The sequence below is a fragment of the Colletotrichum graminicola genome (assembly GCF_000149035.1).
Source record: "Colletotrichum graminicola M1.001 genomic scaffold supercont1.13, whole genome shotgun sequence".
Lineage (NCBI taxonomy): Eukaryota > Fungi > Ascomycota > Sordariomycetes > Glomerellales > Glomerellaceae > Colletotrichum > Colletotrichum graminicola.
In genome coordinates, this window is record NW_007361017.1 from 194,398 (window position 1) to 209,034 (window position 14,637).

General features: G+C 56.4%; 3 protein-coding genes across 3 annotated transcripts; 1 reads left to right on the forward strand and 2 right to left on the reverse strand.

Annotated features, from left to right (window-relative positions):
- Positions 1–1,280: 1,280 nt before the first annotated feature.
- On the reverse strand, positions 1,281–4,286 carry GLRG_04146 (helicase associated domain-containing protein; the record flags this gene model as incomplete). The annotated part of the gene is made up of 1 exon (XM_008094831.1): positions 1,281–4,286. The coding sequence occupies one exon, from the start codon at positions 4,284–4,286 to the stop codon at positions 1,281–1,283; it is 3,006 nt and encodes a 1,001-aa protein (XP_008093022.1).
- Positions 4,287–4,828: 542 nt separating this feature from the next.
- GLRG_04147 (DnaJ domain-containing protein) lies at positions 4,829–6,160 on the forward strand (the record flags this gene model as incomplete). The annotated part of the gene is made up of 2 exons (XM_008094832.1): positions 4,829–4,998; positions 5,086–6,160. 2 exons carry the CDS (start codon positions 4,829–4,831, stop codon positions 6,158–6,160), a joined length of 1,245 nt encoding a protein of 414 aa, XP_008093023.1.
- Positions 6,161–6,492: 332 nt separating this feature from the next.
- Positions 6,493–9,968, reverse strand: GLRG_04148 (uncharacterized protein; the record flags this gene model as incomplete). Its single annotated transcript, XM_008094833.1, has 3 exons — positions 6,493–7,253; positions 7,333–7,719; positions 7,778–9,968. The coding sequence occupies 3 exons, from the start codon at positions 9,966–9,968 to the stop codon at positions 6,493–6,495; spliced, it is 3,339 nt and encodes a 1,112-aa protein (XP_008093024.1).
- Positions 9,969–14,637: the final 4,669 nt, after the last annotated feature.

Here is a 14,637-nt window from a genome sequence, read left to right on the forward strand (position 1 = left end):
GATGGGTTTGGAGTTGGAGAGGTAAAGAAAGATGGAATGTCATGTTCATTCGAACGGTCTCTGGTGTGCGTATGTGTGTGTGTGTGTGTGTGTGAGTGTTCGCGGTGGGCTGGTGTAGCAAGATATCTTCTTCTCCTCGAGATGGAGAACCTCATTGCTTCCCGACTTTAAACCGGTTTAGGCCTGGATCAGTTACACTTTTTCTGTTCTTCAATCATCACGCGCATACACTTCCTAGGGCGACAGCAACCAAGATTGTGACGGACTTTTTTCTATTTCTATTTTTTTTCTTAGCCGGAGGGAATCCGGGCAATAATTCAAAAAAACAAACCGTTAGACTGTCTAAAGTGGTTCCTCCTCTCTATCTCTCTCGTTCTCTACCTAATCAAGGGTTCCCCTCCCCTCTCCTGTCACCTGTCAGGCCCAAGACCGTGCAAGTTGCTCTCGACACGTGGATGACCGTTGGCGCTTGCTTGGTATGGCCCCCTAGGCGGGAACCGGGTTCGAGAGGAAAAAAACAAAAAAGGCTAAGCTGTCGCCGACGCGGGCTTTTCTCTTGGATGTCTCGGATGTTGGAATCCACCCCCTCTCTCTTTATGTGCGAGCGAGAAGAGAACGCCACGAACCTCCTGTGACTGGTCCCTCCTCCCCTAGAACGCATCATAGGAGAGCGAAAGCCGACACCCGTTCCCCTCCTTCCTCCACCCCTTGTGCCGGGCCATAACCGTTCACGTTACATAAGATGGAATGATTTGTATTCGGACGACTGCAAAACCCGCAGAGTGTGGCCTCTACAGTCATGATCCAGGTCGCAATGACGTCATCCACGTCGGGTGTTTTTTTATTTTTTATTTTATTTTACATCGATGCCTTCTTATCTCGACCTTGTGGGATAGATGTAGGGGAGAGGCAGGGGAGAGGCGGAGGGCATGGAGGGGAAAGCGTTGCTAGTGCGCCGGCGTCCGGCTGGCGATATGTGAAACCCGGACCGGCTAGCCGCCGGTCGACGTGGGTGGGCGGTCTTAGTCGAGACTCGCGAGGAATAAATAAATTGCACCACCGCCGGAACATGAAGAAATGGGCAAATCTCTCGTAAAAATCGCAGCAGATGGGGGGGGGGGGGGGCGGCGTGAGTCAAGCGTTTTGGACATGAATTCGTTCGGCTTATTCAATCTGGGCTAAAACCCGCCTTTCCGCCTCCTTCTACGCCGACGGCTCCGGGCCGCCGGCCGCGGGGTCACTGGATCCACCCCTTCCTTTAACGCCTCTGTTGTCGGAATTTACCGCTCGTAGTTCCTCGCCTTGGGCATCTTCTTGTCCTCCATCGCCTCCATGTCCTTCTGCTTGTAAAAGTGCGGCGCCAGCTCCGCCAGCCACTTGGGCTCGATGGGCATGCAGCTGCGCATGTACTCTTTGGTGGTCTGCACGAGCTCAAAGTAGACGAGCATCTTGACCGGCGGGTCGACGCCCATAAGCACGGAGCTCGGGTGGATGTAGACGGTGGCGTTCTTCTTGACAGTGCGGTAGCTGTCGCCGCTGCGCTGCAGGCGTGCCGCGTTAGGGAAGAAGCCGGCCGTCAGCGCGCGCTTGATGGGCTGCAGGTTGCTCGCGCCGCACGTCGAGGGGCTGACCTCGACGCGCTCACAGAGCTTGGCGAGCTGGTCGCGCACGTCGCGGGCCCGGGTGAGGGAGCGCTGCTGCAGGAAGTTCTCGCGCGCCCAGATAGGCGAGAAGTCGCTGTCCACCCACTGGTTCCAGATGTTGAGTAAGGTAAGGTGGTCGCCGCCCTCCTTGACGGTGAACCGCGCCCGGGCGCTGTCGGCATGAATTTTCTTGTCCTTGGGCCGGAAGAAGAGCGCCGATGCCTCACTGAGCATCGACACGACCGAGAGAACCTCCTCGACACAGCCCTCCTTGTCGGCGGCGAGCACCGCCTTGGCGAGCATAGGGTCCGTCGGGAACTCAGCCATCTGCCGACCCATCTTTGTGAGCTCGCCCTTGTGGTTGAGCGCCTGCAAGGCAAAGAGCTGGTTCAGCGCGCCGATGAGGGCTTCGGTGGGGGGTGGGTCCATGAACTCAAAGTCGAGCAGCTCGTTGATGCCCAGAGACTTGAGCTGAAGCACGACGCCGTTGAGGTTTGTTCGCTGGATTTCGGGCATTGGTGATTCGTCCATCTCGTTCATGTAGGCAAACTTGGTGTACAGTCGGAAGCACTTCCCAGGGCCAACGCGACCGGCGCGGCCACTCCTCTGGTTCGCCGACGCTCTCGAGCAGGGCGTAACGACGAGGTTGGACATGCCCGTCGCCGGGTTGTAGACGTTTTCCTTGACGAAACCCGGATCGATGACGTAGACGATACCGTCAATGGTCAAACTCGTCTCGGCGATATTGGTGGCCAGAACAACCTTGCGGGCGCCCTCAGGCGTCGGCTCGAAGATCTTGGCCTGTAGTTCTGATGGCAAGTTGGCGTAAATGGGGCAAATCACCAGCTCCTTGATACGGCTTCCTAGCTTTTTCGCCGTGTCTGCTATTTGCTGTTCGGCGGCGTCAATCTCGTCTTGGCCCGTTAGAAACACGAGGATGTCGCCCTTGCCCTGTGTCGTGTGTATTTGGAATACTGTCGTAATGGCAGCGGCCAGGTAGTTGGCTTCCGGCGCGGGTGTGTAGTAAATGTCGACCGGGTATCTTCGTCCGGGGATGTTATAGATGGGGGCGTCGTCGAAATAGGCGGCAAACTTCTCAGCGTTCATCGTCGCGGACGAAATGAGCAGTTTTAGATCCGGCCTCTCTCTAGCCAGGTCCTTGACCAGGGCAAGCAAAATATCGGTGTGGACGGTCCTCTCGTGAGCCTCGTCAATCATGATGGCAGAGTACCCCGCGAGGTCGGGCTCTGTCATGAACTCTCTCAGCAACATGCCGTCCGTCATGTACTTCAGGATCGTCTTGTCGCTGGTGTTGTCCTCAAAACGGATCGAGTAGCCGACCTCCTGTCCGACCTTGACGCCAACCTCGTCCGCCACACGCGCGGCGACACTCATCGCAGCCACGCGACGCGGTTGTGTACACCCGACCTTCATGCCGTTCTTGGTGTACCCAGCCTCGTGCAGATACTGCGGCAGTTGCGTCGTCTTTCCGGAGCCCGTCTCTCCGACGATGACGAGGATCTGGTACTTCTCCATCGCCGCAATGAAGTCATCTCGGTATGCGTAGATGGGCAGGCTCTTCCTCGTCTCCTGGATAGAGAGCTGCTTCTTCTCGGCCGCCTCGATCTGAGCTGCCAGAAACTGCTGCTCTTTGGTCAGTTTACCCTCCCCGGGCAAACTCGACCCCAGGTTCCACTTGATGTACTGCTCCTCGTCCATGACGTACGAATAGTCGTCGTTGTCCCTTTCCGTCCTCTGAATTTGCGCCTTGGCCTTGGCCGCCTGCTCCCTTTCCCACTCCTCGTGCTCCGTGACGAACTTCTCTTGTCCGTATTCGTCCTTCTCCACGTACCTCTTGTACATGGCCTCTTCCTTTCTCTTCCTGTCGATTTTGCCCTTCTCCGTGATGTAGTCCTCCGGTATGTAGTACCCGTCCGTATGGTCGTCAATCTTGAGACGCTCCTCCGCCAACCGCAGAATCTCGCGGTTCTTGGCGAACTCGGCCTTCTCCTTTTCTGACAACCTGACGCCGCTCCTGAGCTCCTCTGTCTCCTCGGCGACCTGCTTGCGCAGCAGGGCAAGTTTCTCGGCCTCTCGTTTCCCGAGGTACATCTGTCGACTCTTCATGCGCAGCTCCTCCATGTTCGCCTTGCGGTCCACCTCCGGCCGTCTGCTCTCGGCGCCAGCCTTGGAAGATTTCTTGTCGTCCTTCTCGCGCAACCGTTTCGCAAAGGCTTCGCGCTCCTCAATGTCGCGTTGGCGCTCCAACTCCTCCTTCGCGCCATCCGACAGGTCACCGTCGCGGTCTCGGTCATCGTGGCTGAGTTTGACACGCTTGGATGCTGATTCTTGGAAGTCGTTCTCTTCATTCTCCTCAATCTCGTCGGCATCCGATGGTGGTTCCTCGTCCGCCCACCTGTCGTCGGTGTTGGCATCCCTCTTGCGGTACTGTTTCGACGGTCGGGCGGGAGATCTGGACCGTGATCGGCGTCTCGACGTTCGCTCACTGCGGCCATGGTCCCTTTCCCTTTCCCGCGAGCGATCTCGGTGGCGCGACTTGTGCTTCTTCTTGTCCTTGACCACTTTCGTTGGGCCGACCTCGTCGTCCTCCATCGGGAGGAAGGCATACTTCTTTGACGCCATAACTGTGTATGGTAATTAGAAGCCCCCAGAAAGCGCGCTTATGAATCGATACAGGCGGCTCAAATGTGCGTGGTGAACAGTATTCGAGACAAGCACGAGCACTGCCTAGCGATGTCAAGTCAAGGAAGTTGAGGCCTCGGTTGACGTCCCTGGCGCGTGTCTCTGCGCATTCGTCTGAACCTCTACGGGCCCATATCTTTCGCCGCCAGGTGTGGGGCGGATGCTGCATAGAAGCTGCCGCCCAATGACCGTGCGTCGATAGCATGTCTTATCGGACCTCTCCAGCTCCCTTCTTAACACGTTGGAACTTTACATTTTGAGAAGAAGCTGGCTCCCAATTGCGCTTGGTTCTAGTCGATGTCTCCCACAATCATCCCCTTTCCTCCTGCTCCAGATCCTTGATAGGACCCCCTTCTCTCCCCCCCCCTCGTCGCTTCTCGAGGACTAGAGAACACCAGGCTGTTCTCAACACGAGAAACACCAAGCGTCCTTTCTTTCTTTTTCCACCACCTCCCAAACGAAATACACCAAAGGGGAGCGCGATGTTCTTCCGAGGGGCGGCACTCGTGTTGCTGCTCCTATGTCTCGCCCAGCTGGCTCTCTGCGCCGAGGACTATTATAATCTCCTCGGCATCAGCAAGTCCGCCTCGGACCGCGAGATCAAGTCCGCCTACCGTAAACTGAGCAAGAAATACCACCCTGATAAGAACCCGTACGTTGCAGTCTTCTAATTCTAGAAAACTTGCCTCCTCCGCCCTTCCCCCTTTGGTTTCTGAAACTCACAATCCTGTTCTTACAGCGGCGACGCCACCGCAAAAGACAAGTTCGTCGAAGTCTCGGAGGCCTACGAGGCCCTTATTGATCCCGAAAGCCGCAAGATCTACGACCAGTACGGCCACGAGGGCCTCAAGCAGCAGCAGCAGGGCGGCGGCGGCCACCGCCACGACCCCTTTGACGTCTTCTCCCGCTTCTTCGGCGGCGGCGGCCACTTTGGCGGCCAAGGTCAGCGCCGCGGCCAGGACGTCAACGTGCGCATCGGTATCTCCCTCCGCGACTTCTACAACGGCGTAAACACCGAGTTCCAGTGGGACAAGCAGCACATCTGCGAGGACTGCGACGGCACCGGCTCCGCCGACGGCAAGGTCGAGACGTGCGGCGTCTGCGGCGGCCGCGGTGTGCGCATCGTCAAGCACCAGCTCGCCCCCGGCATGTTCCAGCAGGTCCAGATGCAGTGCGACGCCTGCGGCGGCCGCGGCCAGAGCATCAAGCACAAGTGCCACACCTGCGGCGGCGCGCGCGTCGTGCGGAAGCCCACGACGGTCCAGCTCACCGTCGCCCGGGGCGCCGCGAGGGACAGCCAGATCGTGTACGAGAACGAGGCGGACGCAAGCCCCGACTACGTCGCCGGCAACCTGGTCGTCACGCTGGCCGAGAAGGAGCCGGGGCTCGAGCAGGACAACCCCGACCGCGTCGACGGCACCTTCTTCAGGCGCAAGAACCACGACCTGTACTGGACAGAGGTCCTCTCGTTGCGCGAGGCGTGGATGGGAGACTGGACGCGGAACCTGACCCATCTTGACGGACACATCGTGCGCCTCGGCCGCGACAGGGGCCAGGTCGTGCAGCCGGGCCACGTGGAGACAGTCAAGGGCGAGGGCATGCCCGTGTATCACGAGGACGGCGACAGCGTCTACCACCAGACCGAGTTTGGCAATCTGTACGTCGACTACGTCGTGGTGCTGCCGGATCAGATGGAGTCGGGCATGGAGAAGGAGCTCTGGAGCGTCTTCCAGAAGTGGCGGGGCAAGATCGGCGTCGACCTACACAAGGACAGCGGGCGGCCAGAGAAGCCCGTGGTGCACGACGAGTTATGATGAAACATGTACATGATGTGAGATATAGAAATAGACGACGGCCCAAAAAAGTATGTGTACATAGATCTGCCTTATCCGATGCTCTCGTCGCCAATAGTTTCCGTAAAATTTGGAAGTTTGGAAGATGTATCAGGCATGTTCAGCAAAGCTCTATGTATTTTCGTGCTTCTATTTATGCCATCTTGTTCGTAAAATGTTTTGAAGCAGAATCGTGAGTCGTTAGAATTCCCGTCATATCGTATCTAAGTACCCCAAGCTCAGGTGTAGGAAAAGGCAACCCCCGCATACAAGAAGGCGTAAATAATCGATGAAATCAAATCAGTCGTAAGTCGTCAGTTACTTCTTCTCCTCCTCCGTTGCCGACCGTGACGGTCCTCCTCTTCGTCCGTATCCTCAATCCTGCGCGACTGCCCACCTTGTTGCACCTCCTGGACAATTCCGACAACATCCTTCAACAGACTTTTCCAGCTACCTTGCCCGCTAATCATGTTTTCAATATCGCCTGCAACTCTTTGCACCATATCTTCGTCTGTACCGCCGACAGCCCACGCCCCGCTCGAGTGCCAGCCGTTGCCGTGCCGCGGTCGGGTTTCGAAAGCGCCTTGCCTCAACCGCAGGGTTCCCGCACTGCCAAGGGGGCGGCCCTCGGAGTCAAATCGATCAGGTAAGACCTCGACCTCGTCACTTGATTCAGGAGAGTCCAATTCTCGCTTGCGACGAGCGGCTAGCGGCCTGCTAGAAGAAGGGTCTGACGAGGATCGTCGGCGGTTGAGAACAGGCCGCAGACTTTCCAGTTGCTCTTCACTGAGCGCAGCTGGTTCTTCTTCCCTCTTGACCTCTTGCTCTGCAAGTTGCTCATGTTCTAGACGATGACGACGCAGAGTTTGCGATGATTGAGGGGAAAGTGGAATGAAGGTGACGGATTTGGAAGATGAGTGACGCGGCACCTGGTCGCGTTTTCCAGACACAGAGCTTGATTCCGAAGACGACGGAGAGGACCGAGGCCGGGGTCGAGGCTGGGGCTGAGACTGAGGCCGGGACAGTGAATTTGGCGGCAGAAACTGTTTAACACGCTCTCTCCATTTCAGACCATCTGCAAGATATGTTAGCCACCGGTTCGAATGGAGCGACTCAAGTCTCAAAAAAGAGAAATAACGACTAGATCGACCCACCCTCACGGCCCAGACCAACTGGCTGGGCATCTTGTGGTGAGGCGCTACGAGATATGTCATCACTCACATGATCAGGACCGAACCTCGTCCCCGGTGGCAGACCCCCTGATGGGGGAGGACCGCCGGCCGGGGGAGGGGGGTATCCCCCAGCACCGCCGGTGGCCATAGGCGGAGAAGGCCCCATTGGCGGCGGTCCTGGGGGATAGTCTTGGGGATACGGCGGGTACTGCTCCCTCAAGTTGGCGGTCGAGATGTTGGGATATTGAGTGAAGCCCGCAGCGGCGGCCGGCGGTGGCGGATAGTAAGAACCACCTGACGCATGAGGCGGCGACGGCGGACGGCTGTAATCGGTGTAGTACTCATCGTCCCGGACGCCTTCTTCATACCCTGCCAAGCTTGTCAGCCGTGCTCTACAAAAGTCGATGCACATTTCTACTCTACGTACTCCTGCGGTCCCTTTCGCGGTCCCGATTTATCGGCCGATCTGTGCTTCGTTCTCTGCTGTATGCCCGGTCTCGCGAGTGTGCTCGGGGGCGCGAGACGGATCTGTCTCTGGAGCGAGATCTGGCGCTTCGCTCCCTCGACCTGAGGTTCTCCTCCTCGTCCTCCTCTCTCTCCTTCTTCTTCTGGTACTGCTTCAGCCCGATAGCGGCGGCTCCTGTCCCAACTGCTGCTGCTGCCATGTCTCTCAGCCGACTCTTGCTCCTCTTCTTCGCTGGCTCGCGGTCATCGTAATCATCGGCTGACATACGTCGGTGTCGACGGCGCCGCCCCTCGTTCGCTGCAGACTCATACCCATCATCTGGAGGGTACGGCGGGTCGGTCGGCAGCGGTGAAGTCCCGTACTCAACTAAGCCTAGCTCGGAATCAGCGCTGTGCGGCTCGGGATGTAGAGAACGGGCCTGAGACCTGCTGCGCGACCGACGGTGTTCACGCCGTTCCCGCCTGGCTTCTTCCTCATACTCATCATCGCTGAGTTCGCGATCTAGTTCGCGCTCTTTCTTGTCCTTGCGGTTTTTATAAATCTTACTGGCCACGCCTCCAGCCAAGCCGGCAGCAACCACCTCCGCTCCGGTCCTTAGGCGGGACTTGGACCGTGAACGGCTCCTAGACTTGGACTTGGACCTGTCGCGGAAGTGCTTCACCAAACCTGCGGCGGCAGCAGTTGCAGCTGCAGCCTTGGCAACGGACCGGCTGCGGCTCTTGCTCTTGCGGCTCTTGCGGCTACGGCTGCGAGACCGGGACACAGAGTAGCTCGAGACAGAGTAGCTTCTGTTCCTGCTCCGACCGCGGCGCATCTCTTCCTTTTCGATTTTGCCGCTTTGGTAATATTTGGCCGCGCCTGCTACGGCAAGGGCTGCGGCGGCAATGCCAAGGCCAGTCTTGATCCTGGAGCTGCGGCTGCGGGATCTCGAGCGAGACCTGTAGTGATCGTCGTGATATGACTCTTCGTATGCGCTGCGGGCTCTCCTAAGAATCTCGGTGCCCAAGCCACCGATGGCAGCGCCGGCGAGGACTTTGCTCCCGCGGTTGGCGGGGATCTCGCCACGGCCGTCTCTGCGACTCGCGGCTAGCGCTGCAAGGCCGGCACCGGCAAGGGCTCCCTCGGCAAGATGGCGCTTGTGGTGGTGGTCGGAACTGGAGCTTCTGTTCCGGCGGATGACGGTTCGCTTGATATAGTAGTCTTCATCGTCGCTGATGTAGTCGCGCTCACGGCCTCGGCGGTCGTAATGATATTCACGTTCGTCCCGGTGGTAAGGGCCGATGTCTTTGGTCTCTCGGCGGTAGTAGTACTCGTCCTCGCGGGGCTCGCGACGAACCATTTCACGGGGAGACTCACGCTCCCTCAGCACGACAATGCCAGGTTCTTGGCGAGGGACAATGATGGGAGCAGGTGGGGGCGCCTCCTGGACAATGATCTGCTGAGGTTCGGGAGCCTGCTGGCGGATGATGACAGGCTGGGGAACAGGCGGAGGGCTGATGGGAGAGTAGTACTCGGTCTCCTTACGATATTTCTCGACCTCCGCGCCGCCATGGTCGTCCCTGTATTCCTCGACACGCTTTTCAACCTTGACGTCGCCATCCTCGCGATGCTCGACACGCTTGTCGACGCGGACTTCTGTCTCGGGCTCATGATGGTGGTGGTGGTGGTGGTGGTGGTGGGAGGTTCCTCTGGAGCGGCGGTCCCAGTCAACCCGCTCGCGCTCAACCTCGATGACACTTCGGTTGTCGACAGCACTACGGACTTCGTCGTAACGAGCGTCGTCAAATCGACCGCGGTCACGGTCACGTTCGCGCTCGTAGTTAATTTGGGAGACGACGCTGCGGGTTTCGCTTCTGTAGGGGTCGACGTCGCGCTCGCGCTCGCGCTCAATCACCTGGCTCCGGGAGTCAAAAGCGGAGCGGGGACGCTCGGGAGCATAGGCAAATTCGCCGGAGCTGCGCAGCGGGTAGCCGGAATAGCGTGATCGGCGATCGTCGTCGATTTCGACTCGCTCCGTGCGCTCGATGGTGTCAACACGTCTGGGACCGACCTTGTAACGACGCACAGTAGAGGACTTGTAACGGTCTTCGTCGGATGAGTAGTCGGTCGGATCCCGGTAAACTCGGGTCGACTCTCTATAAACTCCAGCCATCGCTGGATGCGATGGTAGCGAAAGAAGGGCAACGCTGTTTGCGGAAAGCGGCAGCTGAAAGTCAAACGGGCGACGTCGGTTCGGATCGTTTTGGTGTAGGTTTGCGGGGGATCAAGCACAAAGGATAAGGGCAGGATGTGCGATGATGACGGAGGGGAGCACAGGATTAAATGGTGTGCATATGGAGGAGGGGACACTAGGTAATAGTAGTGTGTGCTGTGCAGCGTGGTGCTGGTGGGCCTGCGACAGTCTCTGGTTGGGTGGAAGCGGGTAGGCAATCTGTCTAATGAACACACACACACACCAGTCGATGTGTTAGTGTATTTCTTCTGTCTTATGAGTGAAAGGATCACAACTGGACATGCACAAGTGGTGGGGAGAGGGAAGTGCCCGAGAGAGAGAGAGAGCGAGAGAGAACGACAGAGAAGTGGGTGGAGAACGGTTCGGGACAGAGAGAGAGGGTGGAGGAGGACGGACCTGGAAGAGAAGGGACGGCAAGAAATGGAAGTGGTAGAGGGGCACCGTGGTGTTAGGCTGGGATGGGGAAAGTGTGACACAGGCTTCCAGCAGGACACCACCACCACTACCGCCAGGAGCAGGAGGTGGTGATGTACTTTACCTAGCGTCTCCTCTCTATCCTACCTAGGTAACTTAGGTACCCAACCCACCTACTATGCAATCAATGCATTAAAGCCGCCTCTTTCTAATTACTGTAAGACATTCCAACTCGTCGTCCCTCCCACAACCCCCTGGGCCTTTCTCCCAACCAAGGCATTAAGCTACGGGAGAAGGGCCAGTCCGGCCTTGTCGGTGCCGGCCGCCAGCTCAGGACGGATCCGGGCCAAGGTCAGCACATGGAAATGTGACTCCCTGTTGCAGTAAAGTGCTAAATATACATTGTACATACCTACGATGTAGGTACCTACCCACGTAGCGGGTTCCATGTCATTCCCCCCCAAAATGAAAGCTATTCGTTTGGCGGCAACTGACCAAGCAGGGTCTGTAGTTGGAAGGCGCTTTCTAAGCCCATGCTCCCCTTCCTTCCTTTTGCCCATGCAAGGTCGTAATATTATCTGCATTATTGCGTCTCCGAACCTGTCCAGCCAGACACCTTACGACATTGACTTGACCTTCTGTCGCGCCCCCCCCCCCCCCCCCCCTCGGCATAACGGGGCAACAAAATTACGTCATTTGTAATGGCCGTGCTCTTACCCACCCAAGAAAAGCACCCAACACCTCCGACCCCTCTTCAGTGGTAACTTGTCCACGAGCGAGACACAAAAGCAGCACGGTTCGCGAAGCACCTGCTAGAATCCACTCTTCCCAACAAAAAAAACAAACAAATGACAAAGCCTTCTCGGCCAAGCAGCAGAGCGTCGAGGCCAAGGCAGCCTTGTGACCAGCCAGACTTGGTACGGCACGCCATCCGAAGCCTCGGTGGGTGGGTGGCTCAGAGCAACGACAGGCCACGATACCCCTCAAGCGGCCTTGTCATCCGTCCCCATCCTTGTCACCTGTGACAGCTGGTCAGATTTCCAACAAGACGCCCCGCAGGAGACACTGCCTGGAGGGGGTTGGCAATGGTCTACCTATGGGCGGATGACGCAGAGAAGAGCGGCACGGTTCGATGCCTGCCTCCCGGAGGAACTCTTGTCTTCTCGAGGCTATAACCTTGGTTCCCCGTCCGACGCCATCTTGACAGTTCAGACGGCGTCTATGGTGTGTGTGGTATGCCGTCGCAGTCTTTCTTCACAAATGCATCCCCCATCACAAATGCTCATGTTTTGAACCCTGGAATATTCTGCCCCGCTTCGTCGCAGCTGGATGTCGTCATGGCACGGAAGAGCACCTGTAGACTACCAGGTGTCACTGTATTACGGTAGATGCGCAAGCCCCGCCGGAACCCCAGAACACTGAGGGAAGCCCGAAGAAGACTTCTCTCAATCTAGCTCCACCTTGGCCTGGCTCTGTCTAGTCTTGCTTGGTCTGGTCTTGTCTTGTAGTCGAGGAAGAAAACGCTTGCTGCCCGAGACCGTGAAAAAAACACCCATCGCTACCATCTTCCAACCTCGGAAAGCTTGTCAATCGTTGGGATCGGCCCTGCTTCACTGCCACGACATGCCGCCCGCTACCAACTTTCTTCTTGCGCTGCTGTACCGTCGTCGATGCTGCAGATCTGCATCCAGGAAACGCTTTCTTAATACACCCTATTAAGCCGACTATCTTCCAAGCCTTGCGTTCCATCGACTTTGACCAGCTGCAGAGCCTGTCTGCCTCGCTGCACACAGTCGGCACTTGACCATGACCTGCAGCCCGCCGTGGCTCATCTGCTCCGCCCCAGGGACTGCTGCTGCCCACTATTGTCGACATTCTCAGGGATTCCGGGGCCTCACAGCCCCAAAACCTTGGACCCGCGTGGACGCCGGCATGCTTCCTGTTGTGGCTTGTCTATGCAGTATCCCATCGATTGGCTCGGGGGCATTCCTACGGATATGGGGGGGCAAAGCACCAGTCGACCCCGGGGCTCACCGACGTACCGGTGTCAGACTGACTGGGCTGGCGCCGCTAGATGCGGAACGAGTTCACAAAGGTCTGTATCACGAGTTTTCAAACAGTAGTCACATGTACGGCGGGGGGGCCTGGTCCAAAAGAACTAGCAATGTAGTATTATGCTATATATCTAACCAAGACATCGACGATATGAATGAGCTCTACTGCAGAATTTCTCCATCGGAACCTGTGAAGTCTTGTTAGCCAAGCGGTTCCTCCCGAGCGATTCCTTGATAACAGAGCATTCATGTGTCGATTCAGAATTTTCAGTGTGAATAAATGATCATTTAATAAGATATCAATACAGATGGGAAATATCCCGGTATCATCTTTAAGGACGGTGTGGGGGAAGAAGCGAGGTGAGAATCTTACAAACGTACCATCAGTGTTGCGGGATCAGACTGGCCCTCAGCTGACGGCCCGATCTCAGGTCTGCATAAGACCGATGAGGGTCGATTGCCACCGGGACCGTCTCGAGAGCCCCGTCTGATCCCCTTTAGTTTGTCGACAAATGACCGTCTACGTGTTGCTGGTTTTTTTTTTTCTTGGTTTGGCGGAGCACGAGAGAAGTGAAGATTTTTTCGCGGCTGGTCTGGTTTTATTTGCTGGGCGGCGTGGGGTCACGCTCATTATGTAAGCGACATTTCCCCGTCGGCGCACGTTCCACCCTCCAGCAGCACTCTCGCTCTCATGCTCATGCTAGGTACCTGAGGTATAGCTCACAATTGAAAATGACTTTTCAGCTTCATGTTTCGATTTGGTTATTTCGTATTTTGCGTGACATAACAGATTGTGAGCCATTTAACTGAAAATTGCTACATAAACTGCGGATACAAATGGGATTTCAATACAATGAGTCGAATTCTCATAGATCAAACCGGTTGCATGTGTGCCGCCAAGGAGATGAGCCAGCGTCGTCTGAGAATCATGAACACCAGGCTAAAACCATCTATATCCTCTCCCTCCGAGTCACCCTTATGAGAAACATTCAACTTAAAATTCAGTATCTTGAAGCTTGGACTTCGTGTGTAGATGAACTGTTGATGGGGCCGTATGTTGGTTGCGACCTGAAGCCTGTGGGTTCAAGCGCTGATAACACAAGACATTCTGTCTTCGCTTTACTGAAACCATCGCGACTTGTCAGGGACTCGTTTTTCACAACTTGGAGACGTTCACTCGGATGAGCTGCGATGGGTAGCCGCGATCTCATTCAATAGCAGCCGCCTGCGCCCCCCAGAGCCCGGAGAAGGGACCGCTCCCAGAAGCTCTTCGCCTTCTTGGGCATCTTTCAAGTCTCCTCACTTACGATATGAAACTCTTGTTTGTCGACCGACTTGTGGTTTTCTGCTCTAGGTCACCTACATTTTTCTCAACCTCCATCACCAATGTAACACATACATAGGGGTTTTTACATGGAGACGGAAATTCGAATGAACCAAAGTTGGCTATGTGTTTTGATTTCTTAATTGGAACGGGCAAGGCTTTTGTTTTCTTTCTTTTTTTCTCTTTTTTTCTTCTTTCCTCAGCCCAGAGAGCCAGACGCCTTGCATGGCGTGCTCTGTGTGAATTATTCGGCATCCTGCAGACCTCACCAACCATTAGTTGCCGATAGGATGAAGGTACATGGTGATGAATGAAACAGACCATATTCAGCAATATACCAAGCATATTCATGGGCAAGATACACGCAAGGTCAACTGAATTGATGATGTCAATCATAAAAAACTCCGGCCCGACAATCTCCAGGGTCCAGGACAGACGCCGCGCGGCCCTGGTGCCCGTAGCCAGTACGTCTTGATGGTGTGCCTGGTCAGTGTGCGGCATGCCGACCGGACCATAGGTGTCCGATCCGGTACCCGATCCCCGCCGAAGCTAAGATGCAACAAACAGGCACTACCCGGCCCCACGCAGCGCCGGTTCCCCAGCGGGAGAGCTCTCTTGATAAAGCAAAACTGCAAAAAAATCACAAAAGTCCCGCTTATCGTCGTTCCGGTATACCCTAGTCAGCCAGCCCGTCATTGCAGTTGGAGAAAAGCCGGGGCGGGTGGGAAGATTGCAGCGATTGCGTGATGGCCTCCACACTTTTTTTTTCGCTCCTTGACTATCTTTGAATTCTTCC